Source organism: Pagrus pagrus (assembly GCF_965226575.1).
Source record: "Pagrus pagrus genome assembly, chromosome: 12".
NCBI lineage: Eukaryota > Metazoa > Chordata > Actinopteri > Spariformes > Sparidae > Pagrus > Pagrus pagrus.
This window is the reverse complement of record NC_140196.1, coordinates 20,292,840-20,314,122: the sequence shown is the minus strand read 5'-3', so window position 1 is coordinate 20,314,122 and position 21,283 is coordinate 20,292,840. Positions and strand designations below refer to the sequence as shown.

The 21,283-nt window shown below is 41.6% G+C and overlaps 3 protein-coding genes across 3 annotated transcripts in view; 1 reads left to right on the top strand and 2 right to left on the bottom strand.

The window, feature by feature from the left end:
• The window catches only part of LOC311266072 (uncharacterized protein), a 37,924-nt gene extending 32,845 nt beyond the window's left edge, over positions 1 to 5,079 (bottom strand). Inside the window, exons 1-9 of the mRNA XM_084368256.1 lie at positions 4,749 to 5,079; positions 4,500 to 4,550; positions 4,205 to 4,371; positions 4,049 to 4,119; positions 3,655 to 3,820; positions 3,286 to 3,423; positions 2,337 to 2,514; positions 2,031 to 2,173; positions 1,458 to 1,561 (exon numbers count right to left, since the gene is read on the bottom strand). Coding sequence (XP_084224382.1) covers positions 1,458 to 1,561; positions 2,031 to 2,173; positions 2,337 to 2,514; positions 3,286 to 3,423; positions 3,655 to 3,820; positions 4,049 to 4,119; positions 4,205 to 4,371; positions 4,500 to 4,550; positions 4,749 to 4,812 — 1,082 coding nt within the window. The 5' untranslated portion in view covers positions 4,813 to 5,079. The remainder of the gene's footprint in view (positions 1 to 1,457; positions 1,562 to 2,030; positions 2,174 to 2,336; positions 2,515 to 3,285; positions 3,424 to 3,654; positions 3,821 to 4,048; positions 4,120 to 4,204; positions 4,372 to 4,499; positions 4,551 to 4,748) is intronic.
• A 1,411-nt stretch (positions 5,080 to 6,490) lies between these two features.
• LOC311266708 (Krueppel-like factor 9) lies at positions 6,491 to 14,827 on the top strand. The gene is made up of 2 exons (XM_084369220.1): positions 6,491 to 7,298; positions 9,825 to 14,827. Exons 1-2 carry the CDS (start codon positions 6,794 to 6,796, stop codon positions 10,067 to 10,069), a joined length of 750 nt encoding a protein of 249 aa, XP_084225346.1. The 5' UTR covers positions 6,491 to 6,793; the 3' UTR covers positions 10,070 to 14,827.
• A 1,391-nt stretch (positions 14,828 to 16,218) lies between these two features.
• LOC311266071 (procollagen galactosyltransferase 2-like) lies at positions 16,219 to 20,755 on the bottom strand (the record flags this gene model as incomplete). Its single annotated transcript, XM_084368255.1, has 12 exons — positions 16,219 to 16,483; positions 16,601 to 16,807; positions 16,917 to 17,044; positions 17,144 to 17,276; positions 18,290 to 18,396; positions 18,486 to 18,559; positions 18,857 to 18,976; positions 19,382 to 19,586; positions 19,663 to 19,797; positions 19,872 to 19,989; positions 20,110 to 20,220; positions 20,517 to 20,755. 12 exons carry the CDS (start codon positions 20,753 to 20,755, stop codon positions 16,219 to 16,221), a joined length of 1,842 nt encoding a protein of 613 aa, XP_084224381.1.
• Between the last annotated feature and the right edge of the window lie 528 nt (positions 20,756 to 21,283).

Sequence of the window (21,283 nt, the reverse complement as noted above, 5' to 3'; positions counted from 1 at the left end):
GGAAACAGTGAGGAAACGCTAGCCTGCATCTGTCCAAAGGGAACCAAATCTGCATGCAAGCGCCAAAAGCTAAAGCTAAAGCTCTCTAATTAACACATTATATCTAATTTGTTTAATCCATGCATAGGACTAGTCTTTGCTGGGTGCAGCAGCTTCCTGTAGTATCTGCCGCTTGCTTGGCCAATACATATAATGTACATACACATATAATGTAAATTAGTGAACTTTTCAGGTTATGCTAGGCAGATTTTGTTACCTTTGGGCAGAGCTAGTCTGTTAGCATATCATAAAAACTGGAAACAGCTATTCTAGTTATTATGCTATGCTAACAGACTAGCTAACTACTAACTACTACTGCCATGGCTTCATAGTTAAAGGACTGTACACAGACATAATAGTGGTGATCAATCGTCTCAGAATGTTGCACTATGTCTTTTACATTGCCTCCATAGAGTCCTAAAACCTGGAAATCCGTTAGCATTTTTAAGGACGTGTCTTAAAACGGCGGCTGCTAACAAGTGGCTAAATAAGACTACAGAAGTTGTCAGGGACGTTAAACATCAACACGTCAAACACAGCGAATCATCGACTCGCTTGTCCGTCTTAACAGGCAGACTGTAGTTACAAACTATTTCAACTCAAACTTTACAACTTGTAGATCGATCAATTTATAGAAAACTTGTATAGTAACTGTGTACTAAGACGCTTCATGGTGGTGACATTTAAGTCATGCAACTGCAGTGTAGTCTGTTTATAGCCTCACATTAGATTCTTACTTCTAGCGATTTAATTTACGCTTTCAAAAATCACAAAAGTGGTGTTCATCCGTGACGATTATTTTACTGAACAAAAAATCATAAACTTCTGTTTTCCACAGAGATTATTTTTGGCGCTAATCCAAAATCCAATTCAAAAATCTCGTAGGCAATTTGTCGAGGGAATCAGGGCGATGCTCACTTCCAGGTTAGCCTACAACAATATGTCATCCGTACAGCGCTCTTTTACATTTAGTTTCGCCTGTGTAATGCGCCCATTGTTAATTATATTATTAATAACAACCTTGGAAGTCAAAATGTTTAAAGCTTTATTTGCCATATTCTAGTCACAGTAGTCAGTCATAAGGACTAAGGAGGAGACCCTGCCCTGCTCTGGCATGTTAGCTCATCTGTGCCTCAGAGTAGTGTCTGATTAAGTTGGCTACTGTCCCATACAGACTGTCCTTTGTTAACTTGTGGACTTGGCCAGAGGCTGTGTGTATTTTTCTCATTATAAAGCATAAACAAGAGTCCTTTCAGCGTTAATCCAATTTACTGGTAGCTAAGCACAAGATCTTCCATTAGCTATAATTCATAACTGTGGAAATGTGCAACTTAAACAGTCATGTGGAGACACTGATGAAGAAGAGGACGCTGCTGAGCCAAAAGACACTGCATTATAAAACACTGGGGATCACTGACCAGTCATTGCGGCACTTGAAAGATGCTTCTTGCCAAAGCGTCTTGAGCTGAGAGAGGGTCAGATCTCTCAGCTGGAAAGCCAGTTGAAGGAACTCTTGTGATACCTAGGAGCAGATCCAAACACACATATAGGCTTTTTTTTTAATCAAAACTGCTGCACAACCAGAATGAATTGCCTCCTGCAGAAATGTGAACACGCTTTTTTTATTCCCATCAATCACCTGATCCCCACACACTAATTTTATCACAGAGTGTGTCAGGCCCTGGGTCTGACGGCCTCTTTTAAACACTTCCTATGTAAACAGACTATGAAGAAGGTTGCCAGATTAGGTTTGACTGCACTTCCTTGTATGGGAGACATTAAAATGACTGGCTCATACACAGCAAAGTCTCAGGGGAAGTCGAGCCACGATTTACAAACACAAATGAGCCAACAGTGGTCTGGCAGGGTACGGGCTACTTAAAAGTGATTCATATTCGTAACTGAAAGGTACTGCAGCGCCTGGAGTGTAAGCCAGGTAAACTGAAACATACAATATGCATTCCTTACGCATAAATGCGGTTACAACTTACCAGTTGTGGGTCTGAGGTGAGGCTACATAACATCCGGACAGTTTGACTGGCTTGCTGAGGTGTTGATGCTCTACCTTTCCCCGGCCTCGCAGCCCCCTCATCTTCAAACTGCAGGTCAGTTAGCACGCCGACGCCTAAAGAATCTGCATGAGCGTTGAGGAGAATAGGCATCAGGGTCCATGTCTGTAAAGGTACATACTTTTTTTTGGGCATCTGCTAGAAATTTATTTTTAGTGCCTGTCTCTTTTAAAACAGGCATGTTGATCTTATTTTTCACAATGTGGGACCTTTAATACTATTCCTGACCTGTGCCTGAAGGAGTCCCTGGCTGGGCTCTGAGCAGGAGCAGGGTAGACACTGTTTGGGTCTTCACCAGCCCTGCAGTCCTGGACCATGTTGCCATTGAAACGGTTTCGGTGCAGTTGACCTCTTGCATCACTGTAGATCCATGCCTCTGAAGACAGTGTAGCTCTGACTGCACCGACTAGCAAGAAAGACAAGACTCAAACCTCTTGTCATAAAAGCATGAATCAAATGCAACTGTTGAGCCAAAGCGCTGATGTAATATTGATAACAGTGGGCTAAAAATTACATCCTCTTATTCAGTGGTGCGGAAATCTCTGGCGACAACAAGCGTCATCACCCACATTTTCAGTTCCACTTTTCTTGAACTCAGACATCAGAGAGGAGAAAAAACAATCTACAAGACTAACGCATCACCGGGCTCACAGTGAGGATTTTAAAAGTATTGATGTCATTGGTTGACGTAAAAACAAATGAAACCCGACATTCCTCTTTTATGTTTACTTACTTGGATACTTTTCTAATCACCCAAGAAGATGATTGTCTAAATTTAGTTTCAGGGCTCCACACTGCTAGTATATAAAACTAAAGTAACAAAGTATTGAATCATTTATGTATTATTTGTCCTAAAAGTAGTCATATTTAAATGCACACAGTCTAAAAATATTGGAATCGGCCCATAACATCACCACCATGCACATGATTTTAAAGGGGCACTATGTAGTTTGGGAGGAGAAACTCAAACTCTCTTTCAAACTTCAATATTTGAATAAACTACACAGTTCACAGTACATGGTGCACCTTTCAGTGTAGAATATAAACTCCCCTCAAGTTGCTTAAACCCCAGAGGAAAACACCCCAAATCCCCAGAGAAGGTGCATGGCCTCAGTGTCCTCAGTGGTAGCCTCGTTCCCATGCATTTTTGACAAAGAAAAAAAAGAGGCAAACTCACTGTGTCTGCAGTTAAAGATACCGAATGGGGCCAGAAGTTTGCCAGCCTGGACTGATGGCATTGTTTTAGATCCCTGCTCTTCAGCAGTAATGGTCCTCGCCTCTCATACCTGCTGGTGCACGTCCCGTACACGTCCGTCTGAGAAAGAGGCATTAAAGAAAAGTCAGATAATCACCCCGTGAATGCACCATATTATGACAAGATCTTAATGACGGTTATTGTTTGTAGCAGGAGTAGAGGTTGTATTGTCAGTTGAGAAGAAGTGGTTGCACTTGTTTTATTTTGAAATCTCCATAAAGACAAGTGAGTTGCTGTAAGTTTGCAAACTTGGCAGTTATAAGATAAAACACAGCCCTCATCAACCCTCACCTCCTTCTCTAGTTCCTGTTTGGAGGCCATGCGGGAGGTCTGGAGCATGCTCAGTAGAGCCCTTTTAATGTTGAGGGCCCACACCTGCTCCCCCTCCTGGAGACAGAGGGCCGTGACCTTTCCCCCCTGGAGGGAGAACTTGAGGCGCGTTCTCTCCAGTGAATCCCTGGGAAACAAAAACACCAGATGAGCTCCCCCCGAGACCCGGGAACACAGACAAGCAGGGCATCTGAACAGAGTATCACATTCATTGGAAAAACAGTTGTAGCATTCTAAAATGACTTAGAGCGAGAACAGATAGACCAACATGCACGAACGCAGAATAAATAAACAGATGAAGGGTAAAGCATGCATTCAAAAAACACCTCAAATTGTATAAAACCTGCTATATTACCTTAAGCTCTTTAAACGCTGCACAGAGTGCTCCTTCTGAGGGGAAAGCCGCTTTATCTGTGGATTCCTAATCTGTTGGACGAGCATAAATAATCACCTCTATGCAATACTTTACTTTAAGTTTTTTTTTTTCACAAACACTTTTATGAAAGCTGACCTGCATCATTAGGTGACACTTGGAAACCACGTCGATATCAACCACACAGTCCAGAGCCAGTCCATTCCTGCCAGCATTGGAGCCATGAAGGGTGGTGGTAATTATCGTGCTATACCTGTAAGTATACCTCACCCCTCTCTGATAGGACTGGTCAGAGGTAGAAAATCCTATTGACATGAAATAATAATCATAACATCCAGAGATAAGCTAATATTTCAGTGTCTTGCATGAAGAACATTCTCACTGTTAAGGTATTATCATCATATTTGATATAAGAAACAAACTGAATCCTCACCAGCACAACTTGAATCACAGAGATTTGGTTCTGTCTGAAAGCAATCACCTACTGCACAGAAAATCAGGTTAAAATATCAGACATAGTGGCAACAAAAGAGAAACTCTTCTCAAAGAAAGACAGCTAAAACTCCACACTTTACACTCAAAGTCATGTCACGTGGTTCTTTGTCAAGTCATCTCTGCTTTCACTGGAAAATTAAATGACACAAGAATCAATATAGCTGACAGCAAAAGCCATAAAACTCACCATGTAGCAGGAGACAAATGAGTGCAACATGCAGACAATTGAGCAGTAACAAGGACATATCCATAGCAACCCCGAGTCACTGCTGGTCTGGCTGCCTCCGAGCCTCCACATGTAAGCGAGATGAAAACCAAGCAGTGTTCACAGCCACTGAATGACCACGCTTGTACGTGGGCTTTCCACAGTGACCCATAGTGCTCACGGCAACCAATCAGGAAATACCTTCCAAGCTGGAGCTACAAACATTTGCTGAGCCAATCACTTGACACAGAACCAACCCTCAGGGAAAAAAAGTAGTTTTTCTTGCACCCCCATTAACTCGGACTATACAACAATATGGCATGAGCCACATATGGAGAGAAAATTCAGCTTATTGCAGGAAAGTTAAAGGAGCTCTGTTAGTTTTGAAGAACAAATTCAAACTATATTTACAATATTAATAAGGTAATAATACATGTATTAACTCAGAAATATTCATTGTTCCATAAGTGAATAAACAAGCTGTTCTCAGGGGGAAATAAGGTTCCCAGGACACTGTTTGAAGCTAGAAAGGTGGCAGGGTCCTGCCAAATATAAACAAATGAAAACAAAGAGTTTGTTTATTTACTTTGTTTAAGCAAAAAAAAAAAAGAAAAAATCAGTCAATAAAGATCTTTCTATTTTGATTGAAATTCCTTCCCCAAAACTACATAGTGCACCTTTAAACAGTTTGAGCTGGCATAATATCAAACCTGAGATCTAACATGTTCTCTGCAGGGATAGCATAGATGTATTATAGAGGGGTGGATGAAATCGCATAGTGTACAATAGTGTAGCACTGCAAAACAAAGCCTGTAAGAATAATTACTATGATCATATGAGTCATAAGTGTTATTATCCTACACGCATACATACTTTGTCAATATGACCATAAATCAATAAGCCACACAACCAGTGTGGATTCTAATCTGCTTAAAGCGGATTCATTAACCACTCTGAAGACAACTACAGTGAAGAGAGGTAAGCATGAGAGAAGAGAGACCTCTAGTGTATGTGTAATGGATAAAAAACAGTTGTAAAAGTAGAGATTTGTGGGGTTGTGGTGACTCCTCGTACAAGTCTATTTGTCGCCAACGTGAAATAAAACGCCCTCCACCGCTCAGCCACGTTCTTCTGCCTCCGACTGAGCTCAAACTAATTTACCCAACACGCCCTCCATCCTCATCTCCTTCCCCCATCATTACCCAAGCTCCACGATGCACCCGCCGCCGCGGTCCACGCCCGTGCTGCGACGTCAGTCACTGCGTGCTGCTGGTTGACGCCGCATTCAAATACACAGAAAGAATTGTATTTTAGAACTTCATTTGAAAGCTACCGTTAACCGGCTTTCACCCCAACTTTGAGGCGACGAAACTGTCGTAGAAGTGTAGTTTGGTACGATAAGTATGATAATGGGTGTTTTAGTATGCTAAACTATAACACTGTAATGATAGCCCACTTGTGATTTAGAGGTAATCCATAAAATACACTTAGAGAACAGAAATAAATGCTAGATTTTTGGCTTTGTGTTTGATATCAACATTTATAATGTGCTTTATGGCCGTGATTTGAATGTGTCCTTTATTTAGTCGATGTTGGAGTAAATGCAGTGACAACAAAATATATAAGTGTGGAGTTTATAGAAATTTAGACACATAAACACCACCCAAAGATTTTTAACCGAAAGGCAGTGAACGCACCCTTAGTCCGGACCAGGGGGCGTAGGTTTGACCGGCTTCTCGGAGGCTCAGACACAATGAACCGTCAGACGGTGAGAGGCACGCATGTTGGCCCGGAGTCATTGGCACGGTTTTAGCACATTATTATTCTCGATTGTGCCTTTTCTTTAGTTTATTTAGTCGTTTTCGAAGTGTTGATACACTGTATGGCGGTGAAAAGGCTCGGCTGGAAACGGTTGCTTCGTCGAGTTTGATGAAAACGAGGTCGGGATCAGACTACCGTTAGCCCCTCCTGGCCGATTTTTTTCGTTATTTTTTTTTGCTAAAGCCAACAAAACAAGTCAGATAACGATGTCGTTTACTGCCTCGTCTGATTATTTCGCTGCCGAGTGTCTGGTATCGATATCCAGCGGTCCTGTCCTGCACAGACCCACCCCGGTCGCCCCCGCCAGCCAGCCGGCCACGGTGGGCCTGCTCCCTGGGGAGCCCGATGGGTCAAGCGAGGACAGGGAAGTGCGGGAGACGCTCAGGCTGGAGGGGGCGAACATGATGGCGGTGGCCGGTATCCTCACCGACCTGCACGGTAAGTTCCGCCCCATGTCGGCCTACTCGGAGAGCAGCAACTCCTCGTGCGGTGGGGAGAGCGGCTACACCACGTTGTCCGACCCGACCACCCCTACCATGACCCCCTCCGCCACCCCGGTCCCCGGACAGCAGCAGCAGTTGAGGGGGGGAGGAGGAGGAGGCGTGGGGCCCCCGCGCTCCCCGGTGAAGCGACATCAGTGCACTTTTGACGGGTGCGACAGAGTTTACGGGAAATCGTCCCACCTGAAGGCACACATCCGGACACACACAGGTACGGAGACAACAACAGTCAGCAGTTCACATGTTTTATAACCCCTGAATATAAACTTTGTAACTGCTGCTTTGTCGCTGACACGCACGGCCATGTTGTTATTACCAGTATATCAGATAGGTAGGGGAAGTGTTGTGCTCTTTTGTTTTATGGTATTAGTTGTTAGTAGCGTGGTGGTGGCAGTGTTTTCCCATTTACCCCCGTCTTACTACAATAACGAGGCCAAACAAAGAGGGAAAGACGGAAAAACTCCCCTTCAGAGAGTCTGACAAAGAAGTAAACTAACAAAAGAACTGGGCTGGACGTTAAAACCGGTGACGAAGGTCTTCCTCCCGACTGGATTTGCATATGAAATGAACGTAAGACGAAACCTTAACGTCGAGGGCAGAGAGTTCACTGTCGGTCCTGTTGATGGCAGCAGCAAGTGCTGGATGTTATGGCTGTTTAGTTTCACTCTGGGCATCATCACCTCTTTCTCTGGCTTCTGCTGACGACTTTAATGTCTGGCATAGTGTTAATGTATTGATTAACGTTGAGGAGGAGCCAAAATGGTGGCGCGCAAATGGATGCATTATCTACACATTTTCCTTTCTTTTTGTGTGCATGCTGAGCAGTGCATGCCGTGGTTGTAATTGAAGCTCAGTCTCAACCATTTATTCCCACGATGTAGTTGATAATACACCCACCTGTCAGGATGATACCGTAGCTCTGCCACAGATAAAATGTGCATGTGATGGGGGTTTTTTTTTTTTCGCGAAATGAGGAGAATTGGTGCGTTCAGGGTCAGTGAGCAGGCGCACACGGATTAAGGACAGGAAACGGCTCAAAGAAGCGGTGGTGGGAACGCCCACAAAGAGTAGTGCAACAACAACGTGGCCCGGCTTTGTGATCTTGAAAATGGCACCGAGCATCCTACTCGCTTATCCTGGTTTTACTCATGTTGCCTGCGAGAGATTAAGGCTAGTAGTAGCTTAGGAAGACACTAATCTGGAGAATCTAAATCCTAGATATGTTTTGTGACGTATTCAACTATGTAGAGATGAGCATACACCCTATTTCATAAAAGTCATGCAAATTCGTGTCATCAGAAATGTTTGGGATTTGGCCACACGTTTCTTGTTATGTTTTATTTATTAACATCCTATTTTGCAAACACTGCCCTATATTGTTGGTTTGAAAGCAGAAGATCATGTTTGAGATTTGAGGAACACGAACAAACAGACCATAAAATGCTTTACAGTGCCTGAGACATATTATTTAAATGAAAATAGAAATAATTGCATTGTTGTTATTTAAGATATGAAAGATTTATTTAAAAGGGATATATCTGTCAAACACACAAATTGCACCAGGGCTAAATCATTTGGCAATTAATTTAAAGGTTTAAAGTAATGAATAAATCGTTGCAGCTCTACATTGCACATGTTAGAGATGAAAGGGTTTGTCAGTCAATTGATTAGTCAGACATATCAAATTAATCAGCAGCTATTTTGATAAGCAAGTAATTTTTCAAGTATAAATATCAAACATTCCCTGTTTTCAGTGTCTCGATTGTTTGGACTTGCAGCTTTTCTTTGAGTTGTGTGATTGTAAAATTGATATTTGTAAGTTTTTGGACAGCTATCTAAAGGAAATTGCATTTTTCGCTATCTTCTGTTCTAACATTTGAAAGACAAAACAAGTAATCTAGAACAGCCACTCCTAAACTTTAGAAAGATATGTTCCAGTTTGAAATTGGAAGATCTATAGAGTGTATATGCATACATTTTTTTGGATTTCATAAACAGAACAACGATACAGTGCAAATTAATAATCCACCCACATACATGTAACAATTTCTACACTTGAATATCTTTGCACACATGCAGCTATGATGCAACATCAGATATATTCCACTGTTGTGTCAAAGTCTGTTCCACAGTCAAATATGGCTGCCCTCCTGTTAGAAATGGGTTTCATCTATTGCGATCCAGTGATACAGGTTACGGTTGGTAGAAGACACATTAATGGGAAACAGACTTCAACATAACACCAGACAAAATAGGTCAGATAAATGAGTAACACAAATAACATTTAATTTGACCCCCTTGATTTAAGTAATTATTAAATCATAACTATTTGATGGTCATTTCAAACAAAATTGATAATGGATAAACTTTTTTTAATTTATGTCTTCTCGCGGCCCACCTGCAGTACCTTCACGGCCCACCATGGGGCTGCAGCACACAGTTTTGAAATAACTGATCTAGAAGATATCAGTAAAGAAAATATTCTTACATAGTGGCTGCTATTTAACTGATGTACTGGATTGGTGCAGCTCTTGTTTGTTGTAATAGTTGTATAGGATGAGAATTAGTGATGTAGCTGAGCGGAGAAGTCTCTGTTCTCTCTGTTAAAAAATAATTCAATGCATGCTTGTAATGTAAACCCTGTGACTTTGACAAGCAGTTAGACAGCTGATGTTTAAATAATATTTTATATGGTGGTTAATGGTTCCCCCTTCTCTTTTCTGCCACTGCGCTGCAGGTGAGAGGCCCTTCCCGTGCACCTGGCCCGAATGTGAGAAGAAGTTTGCCCGCTCTGATGAGCTCGCCCGCCACACCCGCACCCACACGGGGGAGAAACGCTTCCTGTGCCCACTGTGCGATAAGCGCTTCATGCGCAGCGACCACCTGATCAAGCATGCACGCCGCCATCCCGACTTCCAGCCTTCCATGTTGGGACGCAACAAGGGAGCATTCTCCTCTCCCAGCCCAGCCATGCACCACTAGGATGGTTTGGGGGTGAGGGGCTTCATGGCAGGAGCACAGAAGGGTCACGGTGGTTTCAAGTTAACCAGCAACAATCAGATCCACTGACTAGGATTTAGCATTGCTGTGTTGTACTCAAAAATGTGCACATAACCCACACGTACACAAGCCAACACACACAGCCGGATGTGAGGGGGAAAAGTAGCCTCATCTCTCCATCCACACGGATGAGTCATGTGACCACTATCCACCTGCTCGACATAACTAGGGTTGGGTATAAAGAATGTTCCAAATCTGTAAGAACGATAAGAAATGTGCTTTTCGATTCCACTTATCGTTGTCCTGAAAGCAAAGTTTGGACCTACCACACTTTCCTTTTCATTGCCGGTCACATGTGTATCAAAGCATGTGCATAATGTTTACAGCATGACGGACTGGAGCTAGCTTTCTACTTCGGTAAAGACAGTAAAGATGCAGTGAATTGTAATCACTGCATGAAAATGAATACATGCAACTGGAAAAAAGTCCGTCTGATGTGACAACCCATTTACTACAGAATGGTATAAGACTGCAGCATATTTCATGTCCTGTATCATGACCTAATGAATTTAAATGTTGAAACGTTTTAATAGCTCAAATAACTAGATCTGAATGTCTGTTTTTGGTTAATCCGCTGAATAAATACAGGACAAATCAAGGTACTTCATCACATTGATGCAAAAGTCTAGAAAATCAATGATGCCATAAAGCAGCCAATATTGCCTAATAGAAAAATATAATTAGGCTTTAATGACTCAGAAAGTTAAACTTTAGCACATCAGAGAATATTTATATTTGTCTTTTGTTTTTTGACCAAAAACACATGACAAAAAACATCATTTATTAAATGTTTATGAAAATAAATGTGGTTTTTCTTTCAACACACGTTGGTTTCTTTTCTCACTCAGGACTCGATTTGAATGGGAATCATTAAGCAGATTGGAATCGATTTTAAAAATAAACCCAACCCTAAAAATAACCTCATCAACTCAAACTGAAACACTTTCACAAATTGCAGGGATTTTTTCACATTTTCTGTCATAATCTGCACATTCATCATCAGCCAAAACTCCTCTGTTTTCTTGTGGTTAATTTGTAAATTATTTTTGTGCTCTTCAGTACCATTTCTTCACCATGAGTAGCACAATATTGTGATGTTAGGTAGCGAGGCAGTGGCTAGAAGTCTTTTAGCTTTTTTTTTCTCCTTTTAGCTTTGCTGATTGTGACACATTCCTTCATTTTTATTGCATTAGTAATGAGGCGATTTGTCAATATTTTTTTGTATATCCAATTTAATTATAGATCAAATATTAATTTTGCCAGAAAGTGGATCAAACTTCACTGTAAAGGAGCTGTTTGCATGCCATCTTTAAGTCTAGATCAGTTATCATCCTTATGCTGACACATAATATACAGTAGTATTATGTCTAATACTGATGCAAATGTAAATAAGCTTCAAGCGTTTTAATGTAGAAAACTGGTAATGCTACTAGCAGCAGAATTAATACATGTGATGAATTGTAGTCCTTATATTAGGGGTGACAGTATATGCTTGATAGGATGGCATTGCCTGTGAGTGTCGGTGTGTATGTGTTTTTATTTACATTTTTGTTAGCGACAGAACTGGGAAAAGTGTGTATGTGATGGTATCAAAATTCTTTGGGGGAGGGGGGGAAATATGACATGAGTTAAGCTTGACTTTCAGCCAGCTGCCTTTAAAGTAAAAGCGTTCACCACACTCATCAGAGGCGTGGAGCCTGATGGCAGAACGCATATCAGGATCAGGTGTGACAAGGGTTTCTTTATATGGGTTGAGTTTTGGCAGCAGATAAATTCTCACATGTATCATTGGGGGGAAAAAATCCTGTTACAATTATTTGTACTGGAATCAAAGCTAATAACCAGTAGACCTTTACTGAGGAGGACATTTTGACTTGTCAAATCAGCAACAGCGCAGGTGCAACTAATAAAGCTAGCTATGGCTCTGTTCTATGTAGGTGTGTCATTTAATCGGCAGGCACAATATCAGGGGCAGTCACTTGTAAACAGGACGCGGCCATTGATGTTATTAGTAACACCTGTGTTTGACAGCTCAAAATGTCGTCTGATGAAGAAATGTTACTATGCTGTAAAAATGGGGCTTTTTTGAAGGTCCAGTGTGGAGGATGTAGGGGTATCTGTTGGCAAAAATGGAATATAATATTCCTAATTATGTTTTCATGAGAGTATAATCACCTGAAACAAAGAATCATGTTTTTCCTTAGAATGAGCCTTTTATATCTACAGAGTGAGCTGATCCTTTATCATGGAGACAAACCATGGATCCAATAAGGGAAAATCTGGATACAGCAATGGAGGCAGAGCCCCATTCATTCCTATAAAAATCACTCATTGAAACCAAACGACATTCAACTTCCTGAGTGTAAAATTATCCAGATCATCCACTTAGCTTCCGTACTGTGCGGCCCATAGAGCGTGCACACTAGGCCACCACGTGAAATTGGCTCTAAAGCTCGGCGCTGTTCCTTGGGGTTTGACTCTGCTGTGATGCAACTATGTTTCTGCAGTAGCCCAGAACAGACAGACCAAACACTGGCTCTAAAGAGGGGCCTTAGCATTTTAAGCAGCCACCATTGCAGAGGCTGAGACGAGGGGTGTTCAGTTGGTTGCATCTACAAACACAATGCTGGATGCCACTAAATCCTTCACACGGGACCTTCAAGAACCAGTTCAGTCCTTTAAAGAAAACCGGCACCTAAATACTCCTCTAAGCCAAAAAGTTTGATAATCCTCATGTATTTCAGGAATCATCACTAACTGAATCAAGCATTCCTCAAGTAATTCAGATGTTTAAAATCTATTCAAGTACATTCAGAGTCCAGGTCTGTTTCTAGAGAGGTTGAATCTTTTTTTTCTTTCTTCTGTGTTTCCACACTGTTTTTTGTCCAGCTCATGGACATCTTCCTTTATCTCAGAGAACAACACTTCTTCAGGAAAATCTGAAAGCCTTAAACTATGTCATAACTACTTTGCACCATGTTTACAGTTTGATCATTGTATAGGTGTGTAACGCCCGCTCATGGGCTCATTACAGATACTCATTATGCAATATGGCACTTTTTTCTTACAGGTGTATTTGGCTGAATAGTGTAATGGCTTGCACTGTTACTATGCTTCTTCAAGCGAGCACTGTGGAACTTTGCTAGTGTGTTGATAGCCAATGGTTTGTAAAACTGCCTTTTTGTCCAAGTGCTTTAGAACGTGTGATAAAAGAACTGGGTAGTTATTTTTATTTCTAATTTTTGTGTGTGTGTGTGTGTGTGTGTTTGCTTAGTAATTCAGGCCATCTCTTGTTGTGGGATTTTTTATTTTCTTCATTTGTATTTTGAGATCTGTTGTCTCCTCCACACTAAAATCAGAGAGGAAGGACTTCAGACGTCTTCCTCATTCATCTGTCAAACCATCTCCATATACCGTTTTACTGTTGATCTCATTTTAATGGGAGCCGCACTCATCTGAGTGAAATTTTGTACACATTTCTTCTTAAAAGGTTCGATCTGTCGACAGTTTTTGGTTGCTGCTGGCAGTAGCCTCGAACGCATGGACTGCTTAACAAAAGAACACACACATTGTTCTTGTTTTCTACGTCTTCAAATGGACATACTCCCTCCCGTCTCTCCTCACAGATGGGAGTGTCTTCTCACACAGACTCTGTCCGGGTCTCAAAGCTATAATATCACAAGAAGAACATACCTCACAGATTTATTTTTTATTTTTTATTTGGTGTCTGTACAATTCCATCCAACCTGTCTTTCAGAAATTCCTCTAAAGCCACTGAGCCTTGGATTTCAGAAATGTGTTTATATCAGCTAGATGGTCTGTTGTGTAGGCTTTGTCCTCATCTTGTCTTTATATGCAACATCACTACTTCCTGTGTAGCAGCAGAGTTTCCTTTATCCCTGCCTCGATGAACTTCTGTTGTTCATGGACAGTAGCAGATGAACCTACTGGATAAATCCTGCACCGACCCCCCTGTCATTAGAGCCCAGCAGGAGTTTTAGTCACCAAGGGAAAGACTCACTGCTGGCTCGGACAGAGGCTTAAAAGAGGTATTAAAATGTAAAAGAAAATAATACCTGTAAACTGTCACTTCACTGCAGATTTCAATTGTAAGAGCTCTAGTCCAAATCTATTTGTTCATATCACTGAATGTGGCTTGATGACAAACGAGCATTATCCACTTTGGATTTCAGTTTTGCTGCGCTGCCTCACTGAGAAAAAGACAAAAACAAATTAATAATGCGATAATTTCTCTTGTCACCACACTAATTCAGATATGCACATTGTACAGAAACAGATGTTTTTTAAATTGATGCCTAATTTTTACATTAATGTAATTTTTTAAAAATCCTCTTCTCAAAGCTTTAGTTAAAGAGGAACTGTGGAACTAAATAATTGCTGCAACACGCTGTTTTGATATTTATATTCTCAGGTGTCTTCAATTTTGAGCATTGGAGTTTCAATATTTCCTGTTCAACACCTAAGTACAAGCATGTTTTATTTCTTTTTTGTTATGCCGATTAATTTATTTCCAAAAAGAATTGTATCATTTGTGTGGTTTAATTATTCTTTTCATAACTCATTTTGTGATATGGAACAGTACTAATATTAAGTGGTTCCATTGTTTGCTTGACATGAGAATACCAGTGCTTTTTTTAAAAATAAAAATCCTTAAGTTGACTGCTGTGTTTGTGTGTTGTTTCCTCTGCTCAGTGAAGTTGTCCCATAAGCACATAGCAGCCTCAATATAAAAAAAAAACATGAGTTTATTTGAAGTAAACATGAAAGGCGGTGCCTGGCCAGTTTACTATTTAATAAAGCCCATGATGTTGGAAGGCAGTCTCTGATTATAATAAAAACCCTTGGGTGGATCGACTGCGTTTGGACACGCAAAGATCAGGGCATGAGATTATTTGAACAAAGTACAAAGTGGCCTGGCTGGGTCTTAATTACAGGTCATAAACCCAAATAAATATTGAAAGACAAAGTAACGAGAGATTTTTTCATTCAGATTCATGCATTATTCCCTGAAATATTAATAGAAATGTAGAGAAATGCTCTCAGTTTCACAATGTTAAAGGCAGTGAGAAAAAAATCCTGGATCCGTGCAAATTGCAAGTGCAATTCATCAGATCAGCACCAAAAGTTAATGGTTTCTATTCTGGGCCGAGACCCATCCTCCACCCGAGTTTGGTGGAAATCCGTTTGGTGGTTTTTGTTTAATCCTGCTGACAAACCAACAAGCAGACAAATGGACGCAGATGAAATTGGTAGATGAAGTTATGAGGCCCATTATTTGACAAATTATCCTGTTAAAATTACATATATATGTGAAAAAAGTAGTATAAAGCCTTTTGTAGCTCCAGAGGAAGCTGCATGTAGTCTGATGATGAAGTGGCATTGTGGGTAATGTAGGCAGCAGGTTTTGAAAAGGAAGAAGATATCCCTGATTCTGCTGTATTGATTGATCATTTGTCTTAAAACTGTGCATAATGAGTTCAACAGGGTTATAGGAGCGCAATGCTAGACCACAATGCAACTAAGCTGCTGAGTGACATCACTGGAGGTAATTTATTAGAGGAGCCACTAATGCCTTTATACTACTTTTTCACCACTACCCTTTAATGTTGAACATTTATTACATGGCATCTACTTCCCCTGCGGAAATGTGAAGTCTTGGTCTCGACAAGTGATCTTGATATGTGGAAGGCTGGATCACCAACAAAGCAGAGTGGGACGCTCCAGGGGCCCCAAACGCTCCAAACTTGTTAGCTGGCTTGTGCTGATTTAATTGAAGATTAGTTTGAAATATGCTCCACTAAAGCCCGATATAAACTGATATGATTGGGACTTTGTGGTGGGTCCTGCAGAGTGTCCTTGTGCTAAAATGTAGTTCTTATACCTTCATTATTTCAGCCTTATCACATGTTGTGTGAGTTTTATCAAACAAACATACAGTTTTTATTCATTCCACAGAGAAGGTGAGGAATACAATTAAGTCAGGGCCCAGCAGCTAATTTGTGCCCCTCCAGGATGTTCAGCTGACCCTAACGACATGACATCAGTCCCCCTCAGAGTTCATCTCTGTTTCCACTGGCAGAGAAGCGGGGAACTCCACCACGAGCAGAACGGGGAGCCACAGTTTCCTTCTCACTTCTCCGCCTGGCTTTGTCTCTGTCCCAGTCCGTGTCTGCAGCCTCGTCGTCCCAGATGGTCGAGGTCTCCGTGTCGCTGATGTAGCCTGGCTCTCCGGTGTAGTGTGTGGGGAAGAGCAGCAGAGGCTCCACTGAAAGCACTTTCAGGTCCCTCTGCTCAAAATACTGCATGTACTCGTCTCTGAAGGGACAGGGAGGAGGACAGAAGGACTTTAGACTGAGTAAATATGGTTTAAAGGTGCAATACGTAAGAATACCTCGTCCATACTTTTATATATAAACAGTAACTGAGGCTCACTTGGGGTGCTTGTTGAACATGACAGGCAGGAACTCATCAACCGGCAGCATTTTGTTCAGGGGATTTGCCTTGAGGAGCTTCTTGGCCCCGTTCAGTGACAGGACGTAACCCAGGGTCCAGTAGGAGTAGTGCGGGTGAACGAGGTTCCTGACTCCCTTCACCCACTGCTCCGGCTCCTTCACCTGCAGCCGCTTACGGCCCACATAACTGTGTGAGGACACAGAGGTGAGTGACACTACAGAGGCACAATGTGGATTTATTATCAAAGGTATTCAAGTGATGAAAAATGGGACAAAAACTGCAGTGATTTACTCACATGAGGTCCCACTCAAGTCCCACTCTCTGTACATTTTCCATGATAGTCTCCAGCCTGCTGCCAAAACTGGGCTCAAATCTGACATCATCTTCCAGCAGGAGCACCTGCTGCAGTTCCTGCTGCACCACCTTAGGGGGCGACACATAACAGCAGGAAACACCAAACACTTCTAACCTCCTCATACTGCCACATCAGCTTCAGACCAGTCACAGAGTATAAGGCTGTACCTGTTTCCAGATGTTGTAGTGGCTGAGGAAGCAGCCAATCTCCCCTCTAGTCAGCACACGTCCTGAATATGGGTCTTTGTACCCGGGCAGCATGTCTACGCCCATGGCCTGCAGCTGAGAGGAGTTCAAGGCTCTGTGGACAGCGCAAGCAAACAGGTGAAGATTCAATTTCTGCAACAATAACGAGCCAACCATTAAAACTGTCCAATCACAGCATTGAAGGTACTCGAATTAATATATAAAAAAAGTGACATCAATTGAAAACAGTACAAAGACAATATATTTTACGTTCCCAACTTTTTTTGGAATCGGTGTCGTAGAATAAGCGCACAGAACTCAGCAGTTCATTCTTGACCTGTAAACATCAGCTTTCAACCATATCAGACGCTCTCCTTGTCAGCATTGAGTTTGCTCAGTTGCTATTGAATTGCATACGTCTGAGCTCCTCTGCGAGTTTTCATTTATGTTGATATAAACCTGATAATCGCACTTTTGAGAACAATTTGAAATGGTCGAAAGCTCTGGAGCAAGCAAGCAAGTGGACAGTGAGTTGCATTCTTTTGCCAGCTAGTTAAAGTAATCCATTAATGACATAAAACATCTCTCTGTGACAGTTTACACTTGGGTACACATAGCAGCTATTAACTACTTGCTTATTAGCATGCATATTGGGTAAGTGTCAAAGCACTACTGCATTAGCTATGAGCAAGACCTCACTTTAGTAGAGTTAGAAAAACTTTATATGGAGTTTAAACCATGTTAACACTAGTTTTGTATTTTATTACACAATAATTAACCATAAAATAACCATATTTAGAAATGTTATTCAGGGAGAAAGACTTTTGGTGGCACTTCCACCTTATAAAGGCCCAAACTGAGTGAAGCCTATTAAGATAAATAATTGTAGTTATTGTTGTAAATGTAAATGTAATTCATATAAAACAACTTACTATCTACAAGCAGTAATTAGGAGGTTACGGAGAGAAAAGGCTCAACCTGGTAGTTGAAGAATATTGTCATGCAGAATAAGGCATTAATACATTACATTGTGGTAATACTATTTTAGTAAAGTATCTTAGGAAGTGAGTAAAGTATCTGATCATTGCATCACCACTGTATAATGAGAACTGTTACTGTATGTCATACGTGCCATCCACGGCTTCTGTCAGTGTTGCGTTGATGCCGAGGACGGCCAAAGTACTCAACATCCTGTCCCGCCGGTCTGATCGGCGCTTCAGATTGATCAGAAAGATCTAAAAGTGAAGGAGAATGAAGTGACTGTTCAGTTAAACAGCCCTCCATAACTGCGAAATATCTCTACAGCTTATAAATGTATCCGTACCTCATCAAATCCCATCTTCCCTGGTTCTTTAGGCACAGTGTGCACGTACTGTGAGGGCTCCACGGGGAAGGCAACTGGGAAAGTAAGGTCATACATTCACATTTCACATAAAGCCAGTCTTTTGGTATCAAGAGAATTTCTAACATCAGTTTAACATCTAACTGATGTAGAATTGAGCGGGAGAAAGGTGAATGAGAGGCAGTGGGCTTTAACAGAGGAGTGAGACATGTGTCAGGACTGTGAGAGGAAAAAAGACCAAATGTGCTCATACAGGCCAAGGAAACGGTGAGCAGAGACTGAAGACAGAGAGCCCTTAAACTGTCAGTTATAGAGTCAACTTTACTATATGCATAATTAGAGGAAGTGCTTACTGAGAGCCTCTGTCAGTGTGTGGGTAAAACTCTCCTCTTCTTCCTCCAGAGGCTGGTCTTGGTTGAGGGGCACTGGTAAATATCCATAATGGTCCTTGTTGCACACGTACATCTGAACTCCTGCAGACAAACAGACGGATCAGGCCTCAATGCAAACGTCTTTTCATTATTTGAAATGCAGAGACAGATAGAATACATAGATAGACACATTAAAGCACATTATGCCTCTTTCTACATGTAGTGTAGTTTGATTTTTAGCAGTTTTTCTAGAAAGGCACTAAACAGACAATAAAAGTATTTTAGTATTTTTTTAGTATAGAGTTTATTAACTCAATACATAATATAACTCAAAAGTGATTCCAATCCCTAATTATTTGTATACAGCTTACTAAAGCTTTGATATTTTAATATTTTAAGTCTTCCTACCTGATAAGAAAACAACATCACATTACATTTCTGCCAGAAATCCCCCTAAATCCTACACACTGGACCTTTAAACCAGCACACGGTTATCAAGGTTCTGACCTGCTTGCCGTGCAGAGAAAGCGAAGGCCATGATGTCATCTACATCGTGGGGGTAGTCGGGGTGAGGAGGGTGGAAGGCTAACGCTCGGCTGGCTGTGCGCCTCAGGTCCAGCAGGTAGGTGGAGTGGACCATGGGGACTGCAAAGCAGCCCTGCCTCTTCCATTTACGGATGGGAATATACTCTGGGGTTCGTCTGTAGTAGCCCTGAGAAAACCCAGAACAAGTTTTTGTGAATGATCTGTACAGGAATATTCAGTTTTGGTCTCTAGAAGAATCTTACCTGTGGAGTCACGCCACACCAGAAGTTGGAATAAAGACCTTTTGACTCCAACATGGGTGCTACAACTGTCAGATTCTCTGCTATCATGTCAGATAGCACCTGGCTGTTTGTCAGCAAGTTGTCACTGTCCACAAACTGAGAGAGAAGAAACATTAGTGGATGACAGAATGGTGACATACTTTGTGCTTTATGGTCTTTTTCTGTCTCACCAATATGTAGTCTGTCCACAGACGTCTGGCAGCTCTGAGTGCTGCCTGCTTTAACTTCATCACATGGGTGAAGCGGGAGACGGACCAGTGTTTGGGACCCTGCTCGTCTGCATAGAAGCTGAAAGACATATCAGGTTTACCAAGACTATTACGTCTGTGATTAAACAGTCTCGAGATGGTGGGTAATAATTGTGATGCTGCCCTAGACAGAGTGTTTTATGTATTAGTAGTGATTCACCTCGGTTGCTCCGCGGGCCTCCACTCCACTGAGTGGTACAGGTGCTGAACTCCTCTGAGCCACTCCTGAAGCAGGGCTGTGCTGTTGTCCACACTGTGGTCAGAGGCTGCCCTGAGATCACAGAAACATTACTGAACTTCACCTTTCTGTAGTTTTCTCATTTGTCCGAGAATGACTTGTTTACTGCTGAACAGCGCTGCTGAATGTGAAGAATGACACTCACACAGTGCAGTCAAACTCACAAAAAAGGTGAACTTTTGCTCATTTTTTTTGTGTTCACTCTCTATCAAACCAGAACATTTTCATTTGTAGCTCTGATTCTTATCAAAAAATTCTTCTTTAGACCAAAACAGAGATGTAGCACATTTCAATTAAAAATGTACTGCAGTAAATAGACAGAATTTTACCAGAGGGCAATGAGTTCCTTTGGATAGTCCAGCCTCTCGATGCATCCCAAGAAGTATGGGAGGCTGTGTTGTGCGTTGCGTGCGAGGATGGTGATCAGAACTGTGGGCTTCAGCAGAGAGGACTCCCACTGGGCTTGGTGTTGGAGGAGATGATCAGCTGGAAGCTCCTCTGTGCTGCTGTGCAGGAAGAGCTGTCCTGCTAAAATCACAAAATATGATCCCACAAGTCCAAGAGGCATATTTCCACCGGCGGACCTTGATGTCTCTGTGGTCTCAGACTGCTGCAACTGAGACAGAACGAGAAACTCTCACACACTCATGATAACACACGCACACACACACACACACACACACACATACACACACACAGGAAGAGAGAGGTAGTCAGAGAGATTGAAGAAAGCCTGCACAGATATGAGAAAAGTCATTATTAATATATTTTTTTTTTTTTAATTATTATTATTAAGTAGTTGTAGTAGAAGTCTAATAATAATAATTATAATAATAATAGTTCATGGGTATGGCAAAATCATATCAATGTATATATGTTTATTCTATTTTTTAAAATCTTGCTTTTTAATGCCTACATTTATTTAAAGGTGCAATATTTAAGAACTGGCCTTTTGTTGAATTCATACTCCAAACAAACAGGGGGCAGCACATTGCCAGAGTAACCACTAACTACAGCTAACTAAGTTCGGTGCTCGGAGCACCGTGGAAGTGTTGGTGTTGTTTACGTTCGAACTATCACCTTTTGAGGTATGAAT

Coding starts and splice junctions, on each gene's coding strand:
- LOC311266708 (XM_084369220.1), top strand. CDS start 6,794: ATGTCGTTTACTGCCTCGTCTGATTATTTCGCTGCCGAGTGTCTGGTA. Junction 7,299..9,824: donor ACACATCCGGACACACACAG/GTACGGAGACAA, acceptor ACTGCGCTGCAG/GTGAGAGGCCCTTCCCGTGC.